This window comes from Aplysia californica, unplaced genomic scaffold (assembly GCF_000002075.1).
Source record: "Aplysia californica isolate F4 #8 unplaced genomic scaffold, AplCal3.0 scaffold00145, whole genome shotgun sequence".
NCBI lineage: Eukaryota > Metazoa > Mollusca > Gastropoda > Aplysiida > Aplysiidae > Aplysia > Aplysia californica.
Genome location: NW_004797415.1, coordinates 162,070 through 171,372, shown reverse-complemented (window position 1 = coordinate 171,372; position 9,303 = coordinate 162,070). Strand labels below are relative to the sequence as shown.

At 40.0% G+C, this 9,303-nt stretch overlaps 1 protein-coding gene across 2 annotated transcripts in view; it reads right to left on the bottom strand.

Moving 5' to 3' along the window:
* Positions 1-1,057: 1,057 nt before the first annotated feature.
* LOC101852237 (solute carrier family 15 member 2) overlaps positions 1,058-9,303 on the bottom strand; it is a 37,168-nt gene continuing 28,922 nt past the window's right edge. For both annotated transcript variants that reach the window (XM_013081769.2, XM_005097027.3), the window contains exons 19-23: positions 6,760-6,912; positions 5,755-5,881; positions 4,433-4,564; positions 3,933-4,040; positions 1,058-3,075 (exon numbers count right to left, since the gene is read on the bottom strand). In XM_013081769.2, the coding sequence (XP_012937223.2) occupies positions 2,878-3,075; positions 3,933-4,040; positions 4,433-4,564; positions 5,755-5,881; positions 6,760-6,912 (718 nt within the window). In that variant the 3' untranslated portion in view covers positions 1,058-2,877. The remainder of the gene's footprint in view (positions 3,076-3,932; positions 4,041-4,432; positions 4,565-5,754; positions 5,882-6,759; positions 6,913-9,303) is intronic.

Sequence of the window (9,303 nt, the reverse complement as noted above, 5' to 3'; positions counted from 1 at the left end):
ATTACTGCTCAATAGAAAGCAGTAGAATTCCTCTTTTTCACAAGTAATATCAGCAGTACATGACATGTATCATCACATACATAAATAATGCTTTCACCAAAACATTTATTAATTTTTAATGGTAACACCACACTATAGATATATGAAATACTCTCTTTAGACTCAATCCTCTTGGTTTTAGTAAGAGTTTTACAGCAAGGCGACGATGGAGTGAATCTGTGGCAGACACCCTTAGAGATCATGGGATGTCCCTCCTACAGGCCACATGACTTGCTGCAGACAGATGCCTGTGTCTCCCCGCGACACCCCAGGGTACAAGCGGAAGAAAAAAGTAAAGTAAAGTACAGTAAGTTTACAGCAATTGCAACACAATTAGATCAGACTAGTGTCGAAGATTAGAAGTGTCGCAGGGGAGTAAGACACGCAAAAAACCGAAGGGAGAAAAGAACAATAGATGTCTGATAGGAATGAAGGAGCAAACCATGCCAGAGCACCCACCAACCACCCACTTCAATCCCCTGCAAGCAAGGACAGTGTAGAATTGAAATAAGTTAGAAAATCTCATTGAAACACTGTTGTGGAGAAATATTATCCATCACCAACATACTATGTAAACTTTCACGTGTAAAGTACAGTAAAGTGTAGATCTAAATATATACATGTATTAGTAATCAACAAATGTAAACAATATTTGAGCACCATATTGCAGGATAACAGAGTTGAGAACTCGCATAACAAGGTACAGGAGACTTCAATTAAAATAATGCAGGATAAGAGAGTTGATAACTCGCATAACAAGGTAAAAGAGACCTCAACCAAAATAATACACCAAAAAGAAATACATCCAGTTAGAAAAGAAGCATTCTCAAAAACTGATTCTTGTCCCTTGTCCTCTCCATCAGTGAGACGTGCTGACAAAATGAGTTACTTCTCGCAATCCACAAAAGGAGATATTGGCCAAAAATCAACATGGTCAAATTTGTATATTTTCTATTGATGCCATAGTCTTTAACTATAACCAGCCTTTTATTATTTCACACTTATAAATTGAAAAAACTTCACCTATCTCTATATTATATTTACTTAAGGTTTGAATCCGAGCAGTCACTCATTTTGTCAGCACGCTTCACTAATATTCAAGTAGCACCTCACAACGCTTCACACACTATAAATTATGGTCTCTAACTCTAACGGTACTGCAAACATCTTTTGATAGAAGTTCTGTCCATTCGGACAAACAAAATACTGGGCAAAGCCAAAGATGAATCATGCAAGGGACATATTATTATGAGAAGACCAGCAATTTTTCTAAAAATCGGGGATTCTTTGATTTAAAGTCAGAGCACTATAGTAGAAAGAATTCAGGAGGAGACTGAAAAATTAAAAGAAGAAAAATCTACAAACTTCATGTGCTCGTTTGCTGTGGGCAGTATATCATGACCTGAACACTATCTTGTACTTATTTTTCAATTTCAAACATAGGGTAGATTTTATCACAGCTGTCGAGGTTATTAAAAAACTTCTATTTGAATCCCAAATTATTACCATTACTCTATGTCTTCCACAGAATTTCATTAAAATTTCTTTTACTAACTTCTGTTTTCTTGGACATGTCATTAACTCGGTTGGTACCACACTGCACAACAGAGCAAATGGCCCTAGGTTCGAATCCCCAAGGTAAAGGTACGTTCTGAACTTGGGGTGTTTTGGGGAGTTCTTAAATCTCTTCACCCATTTAGCTAAGTCCTATCAGGAGATGGATGTCAAATTTAAAGGCCCCGCCTCTCAAATAAACTTACAGTGTAGAAAGAGGCGTTAAACCTATACAGTTTCATTTTTCCCCCATTGTCTTGACTGGAAATCAGTGCTTTCTGCATGATTTACCTCAAGGCCAGAAAAATAAAGTAAGTACTAGATTGCATGAAGCTCCTGATATTCTGAGCTAGCAAAAGGAACTGAAAGAAAGAAAAATAACTCTGCAACTGACAAAATGATCCCAAATTCCTATGAGATCGTAATCACTCTCAATGAAAAGACTGTATTAGCAGTGCTATCTTTTGAATGCACACCGGACTGAGGCAGTAATTGTATCTAAAATTAAATGACTGTACTAAGGAAAGACATGAAACTCATTTTAGATCCCACATGACTAACATTTAAGACAATAAAATTTGTGAAAATATCTTGAACAAGGCACCACCAAAAAGTATGTGCTGAACAAACAGTACTGATAAAAGAGAATGTTTATGATGATACTGTGTATCCCTTGGAATGACGAAAAAACATTTAAGTCAATTCAAACATCACATTCATAACTGACAAACAGTTTGAGTGACCTTTAGTCTGATGTTGTCATTATGCCACCAACACATTTATGGCACATAAATAAATCAGATTATCCAACATTTTACACACTGTTTTCAGTTTCGGATCACAGATCTCATGATACTTTATCTACTTTGTAACAAAGAAAACTTATAAGGTGGACTAAGGGGGAAAAAAAGGCCCCTTAGTGGAAATCAAGATGGTCAAATATCACCTAAAGTCTTTATTCAATAGCAGAACATTGCACAATTGAACAAAAAGATGACTAAAAACTCAATTTTTACTCCGCAAATACTACCGACTTCATGGATGCAGAAAACCTCCTGAGAATGGAAATCTTTTCATAAGAAAGAAAAACTTGTTTAACCAAGTGTTGTAGAGGTATCAGCCTGGGACCAAGAGAAACCAGCACTTGCCCAGTGAAGATAGCTACATATAATAAGTAGATATAACACATGATAAGCATACTTCTTGCGGTGTGATCTGCAATCCATGATCAATCTCTGAAAGAAATAAATATAGTTCTGTATCTACACACTGACTAGAAGAGAATCAATCCCATTTACTAGAGTTCAACTCTGATAAAGGCTGGGTCTCCTGGTCATGATCTGCACCATTTGACGTGGTCATGTTTTTCACTGGGTCTGGGGTCTGTTTTGGTGGCACGTAACTCTTGTAGCGGCAGGCCATGACAACAAACAGCAGCGTGTCAACGCCCATCAGAGCAGCAAACAGGAAAGACTCGGCAGACTGAAAAATAAAGTAAGGGAAACTGGGTCTGTGATTTCGGTCCAATGGAGAAACATTCTAAGAGGAGCAACATTTTTCTATGCAGTTCTTTGCATCACTTTCTACAGTGTGAATTGGCAAAAGAAATTAAACACTCCAGGAAAGGAGACTGACTTTCATTTTAACTTTACCAGGGACATTTGGCTTTTGATGCTGAAGTTAAAACTAATACAACTCACAAATCCTGCATGAGGTTGATCTCCCCAGAATTAAGTGGGTGACCTTACAGCAAATTCCAACCAGTATCTGGGACACTGTAAATTGTGTCCACAGACAAACACCACATTCCACTACAAGGCATCTGTGGGCATACATCTACTATCATCTATAATGTTTTATCTAATTATCTATCTCTCCCCTTTTCTCTTTCTCCTTTCCCTTTTGCTCCGTGTATAATAATACTCCCTCTCTAAGAGAGATTTTTAAAAAGGAGATAGAGATAGAGAGAGAGAGATGGAGGGTGGGGGGGAGAGAGAGAGAGTGAGAGAGAGAGAGAAAGAGAGAGAGAGAGAGAAAGAGAGAGAGAGAGAGACAGAGAGAGAGAGAGAGAGAGGGAGGGAGGGAGAGCGAGAGAGAGTGAGAGAGAGAGAGAGAGAAAGAGAGAGAAAGAGAGAGAGAGAGAGAGAGAGAGAGAGAGAGAGGGAGGGAGAGCGAGAGAGAGAAAGAGAGAGAGAGAGAGAGGGGGGGGATACAAGAGACAGACAGATGGACAGACAGAAAAAAAAGAGAGAGACACAGAGAAAGAAACAGAGCTAGTCAAAGGCCCTGACAACTTCCTCAATAATAAACAAGTACATTGTACTAATGTATGTAATGACCTGTGAAGAAGTAAACTGTGCTTCTGCTATGATGACCACTATAAGGTCACCCAAGGCAGTGGTCAGAAGCCAGGCCGCCTGGACAATGGACTTCATAGACGCTGGGGCCTGTGGGTGGGAGAATAGTGAGTGTGGTGAGGGGGCGTGGGGGCACATCTTTGAATGTCTACTTGTTAATCTAGATCATCGGATGAATGTATATGGAAGGATAGATGGACAAGTGGCAGAATTGGTAGATAAAGTTGGATGGATGAAAGGACAAATGAATCCACGAATGAATGGTTTGATGAATGGGTGAATGAAAAGATGGATGGACGGAAGGCTAGCTGAATAATAGAGGCTGGATGAATGAACAGATTACATTTTAAAATAGCAGAAGGACAAACGGAAGGCAAAGACATGGATGAATGCATGTACTGACTGATAAATGGACCAATGGCCAGGTAGACAGATGAGCTGATGAAATGCCCCCTGGATGACTTAGCAGAACATGATCTCACCTGAGTGTATGCAAAAGCGAAGCCTGTGACAGAAAAGAGAATCTCTGCAATGGTGATGAACACATACTGAGGCACCAGCCACAATACAGAAACTTGGCTTTCTTCAATGCTGGCAAACTGTAACACTTTCACCTGCGGGATGGAGAGAAATCATCCATGCACTTGCAACACAGTTAGGTCATATAAGTGCTGAAGAATAGAGGTGTTACAAGAGAGCAACAAAAATGAAAAAGAAAGAGGAGACATAAAGACGATAGATGTTTTATAGGAAAGAAGGAGAAAACCACACAAGAGCACACACCAACCACCCACATCTGTGGTTAGCAAGAGGGTCAAATCACATGATAACCACGTACAGCACAAGAGAGGCAAACTTTTAAAAATAAATTTTCAGCAACACATTTCAATGTTCGTAAACAATGAGTCGGCTATAAATCTTTTCACCTCCAGGCTGGCACACATTTTAAACCTACTTTCAAACTTTCAATGCATTTATCCGTTTTCTTGCTTTACAGACTCCTGTTGCTGCAGAATTATACACTCCCTCCCAGCATGTGAAACAATGGGTTCTCATGCCTTTGGCCAGAAGTTCACATTTAGATGAGAAGATCGAATATAAAGCACTGGTAGCACTTTCACAAGAGCATCTTCTGATGAGATAATACAGAATGCACACATGTACTACTGAGTGGACTAGAAAACTGTTTTCACTTGAGTAGATAAAACTGGAAAAATGTTGAAAAAGCCTCCCCCCCCCCTCTCTCTGTTGAAGCAAAGGATTGGGGGGGGGGGGGGGGCATTGGATGGGGTTGAAAGCCATGCTCTGCACACATTTACAGTACACAGTTATCACTCTATCATAAAGAACACCCTTGTAAGTACAGGAAGGGGTGGGGGGGGGGGATATTGCCTACATTCTATACACATTGTCATCAATAGATGACAGTGACAGGGGTGGGAATCAAATGCCCTGAACACTGTTACACTGACGAAAAGCAGAGCATATAGACGGCTACTGTATGCAGCAAAATGAACCCTTTTACCTTTAGGAACTGTCCTCACATATATGCACTGAATTCTTAGAACATGTGGATTAATCTGAGTCAACGGTAAAGTCTTTTTCCCCTACCTTTTTCCTGCCATTAAGATTTACATGGACTCGCAACTCTGACACATCCATCTGGTGGCCCTCTATGTTTTCTCTTCAAATATCAGAGCTGCATAAAATCAAAGCAGACGGTAACCAAGGATCAAGAGGGCAATTATTAAAAGATGAAGAACCAATTCTGCCTCTATCCCTACCAAAGTATTGGGAGAGTTACCTGAGATGTATTTGACCGCTCCAGCACCAGGGTATGGACTGAGCCAGTTCCCAGATACACAGCTGGGTGGGCGGGGGTAAAAGACGACAGGTTCTTGGTTGGCACGGTGTCCACAAACACATCATATCTGGCGGATAAAAATGTTAGACCAATGCAGTCGGACATGGAAAACTCAAAAACATCAGGAATTTATCAATGTGTTTCACACATTCATAATTCAGGTTAACCGATATGGCAAAATATTTAAGCATTTTCACGACACATAATGTACGTCGTAGGCAACAAGGGATCAATTATCAGAAATAAAATCAAATGTCAAATTCAATCTCTTCTAAACAAAATTTTTCAAGACATTACAGAATCCGTCAAATGGCCTTATCTACAGCCATGAAGAAACAGCCATTGCAAATTTGAGGAGAACAGACCAAGAAAACTAAGAAATAGTATCTATTTATCTGAACAGTTTTGGCCATATATTTCTGCATCACTGACATCACGGGTGCAATATAATGTGATTATCTAATTCTAGAAGAGGGGATATTAACATGTTCTTATGCACAGTAGAATTGTAAATGGGCTGATTTATCAATGTTATGCTCATATCGTGCCGGAACAATATAGGGGGAACTTCTGCTTTTTCTTTCGTCACCCTTACTATCGCCATTTTCCCTTTACTTCTTATGTATGTTTGTTACTCTCCTGTGAACTGTTAATTGAGGGTTGCCTTGATAGTCGAAGCAAGCTTTCTGCTGTTGAGGCTAGAGAGGAGAGCAAAGTAAGCCTGATTCCCCGTTTGGACTTCTCTGTTGACATCCACCCCTTGGCGCTCATATGACCTTATGCAGTTGCGAGCGCTGTAAAACCTTACCAAAAGTTTTTAAAAACATGTTTTCAACGACGCAGCATGTGGCTCTGAGCATATAAGGGTAAAACTGCGACACGATGTACAGCTCTGAGCATCTAACGAGTTACGAAAAAACTCAAAGTAAGATCTCTAGCACTGACCTGCCTGGCTCCATAGACCTGAAGGAAGATACAGATACAGATATTTTCAGGATAATGCCGTCTTCAGTGGGCGTGGCTGAACTCTGACCCACAGGAGATGGTTGCAGGATGATTGTGCTGTTGTGGCCACTGTCTGAGACATAGTTGATGATGCTGGAAGCAACAGAAAGAAAAAAGGGTGACCAAGAAAAAAATACAAATGTGTCAACTGAATATTAAAAAAATCTTGAATTTTTTTTTACCCCATGGAAATGACCTCAAGTGATTTGAAATTTGCGGATTATAACTGGCCCCGCGGAAAATTGCATTTTTGAAATAGAAAAATTGCAAAAAATTGCAAGGTAAACAGCCTAAAAATTGCAAAAAATTGCAACTTTCCCATCCCAGGCGCATTAGTACGGGCTTAACATTTTTAGTTTAAAAAACATGACAATTTGAGTACCGGTAGCATAAAAGCAGCACAGCCTTTTAAAAAATCATGACAAACAATACAAATTCATCAAATGTTATTAACAACATTTACTAGTAACAACACACGAGTACGTTAACAATAAAGTTATCGACCAAGTATAATATGCTAACGCGTGACACATAATAACGGAACCCTCGGTTTTCGTAATAACTTTTAAATGAAGGCATAAAATTTGACTAAATTTAGTACATGCCGGGTACTTGGTTCATGCAAAAATCTAGAAGTGTATGAGGTTTAGCTCTAGTCTATAAAAAAACAAAAAAATGACGAGAGATTTTCGAAACAACCTCTAAATACAAAATAGGCTTATGCTGTAATCAAACCATATCCTGTTCTATTTTTCTCTTGAAACCTGTATTTAGATCTATTTCAGATATTTTCTCTTTTAAAACCGGCATGGTATTGTTATAACACTAAGTCAAATCGTAAAATACAGCAATTTTTTCCCCCATTTATAAACAATAGTAATACATGTACTAATGTAGATCTAGATCATTTCTATAGCACCCACTCCCGTGTGAACGCAGCTTTAAGGCGTTTTATATAACGGGGTGTTTACGTACACGGAACACGGACACCTAGCCTCAGTGTCTACGTACACGGTAACCGTCAACCGGGCACGTAGTCTCAGTGTCACGAGCACGGTAACCGGGCAGTTAAGAATTCCAAGTTCAGTTTTTGTCATCCGGTGTTGCCTTCAACTCCAGCCCTCCCCCGACTGTACATTAAAAAAAAAAAATCAATAATTCTCCCATTCCGGAGCCCTATACTTCGTAGCGCACAGACTTTGAATGAATTTTGGTGACCCCAACCGGTACTCGCAATGTGATGCAAAAGCACAGGTTCACTGACCGGTAACGATGGCGAGCCCGACAAGACGCGTGTATAGCTTTCTTTTTTTATTTCAACAAGTGACAGCACAGGACAAATATTGGTTAATTTTCATTCCGGTGGGTTACCGTGTACGTAGATACTGAGACTAGGTGCCCGGTTACCGTGTATGTAGACACATGCATCATGTACGAACAATAATATTCACGTGTGGGCACTCACACGCACACACACTCATGTACACCTCACACACGCATACACCTACTTTCTTATCACACACACACGCTTACACACAATAGATCTAGATCTAGGCCCAGCCTATGTCTCAGTTTGTGTTGAAGGCCTACATGATGCATTCCGGCCTGAATGTCCGGTTATAGCTTTTAGAGTACGCTCAGTAGGCTTGAGCTGGGCAGATACCATGATTTACGTAGGTCTATCGGCTCTGTACTCCCACCATTTCGTATTTAAAATTCTGTTAAAATTAAAGTGTTGATGTATTTTTGCCTAAAATTGCAAGAAATTGCGAAAATTGCAAAAAAACTGCTGGTTTATTGCGGAACACGACCGCGATTTCCTGGAGGGCCAGTTATAATATTGTTAAATATAACTTGTATCAAGAAGTGGGGCAAAATCCAGACAACTTCAGAAATCCGGCTTTCTGGATGTTTTCTTGGAGACTGATATGATTAACAGGACAGAAGTGGCCAGCTAAAAGAGTTACGGCGAAACAGAAAAACATAAAATCTAATCTAATGAAAACAGCGCTGCAGGGCAAAATACAGTAAAGAGAAAAAAGGGACCACCTTTTACATCATACCTTGAAATCATAAAATCCAACTGTGCTTTACAACGTCATAAAATAATGCATTAAATCAGAGACTGTGTCTGTGTCTCTCTCTCTTTCTCTCTCTCTCTCTCTTCTCCCCCCCTCCCTCCCACACGTGCGCCCGCATGCATGCAGGCCTGTTGTAGCAAGGAGTGGGGTACTAATGGATGAACATGGCCAAGGCAACAGGTGACAGTGAGCATTTTGTTGTGGGTGATTCTCGATTACAAACAACAGAGAAGATTAAAAAGAATAAAGAAAAAGAAATAACAGAAACAGAGTTGAGAAGAGCTGCTTTAGCTGTCACAGAGTCAGCGATAGTGGCCACATTCATCAGGAAAACAGTAAAGCAGAAGAGATGCGAAAGTGGAAGTGCATGCATGCGGGCGCATGTGTGGGAGGGAGGGAGGGA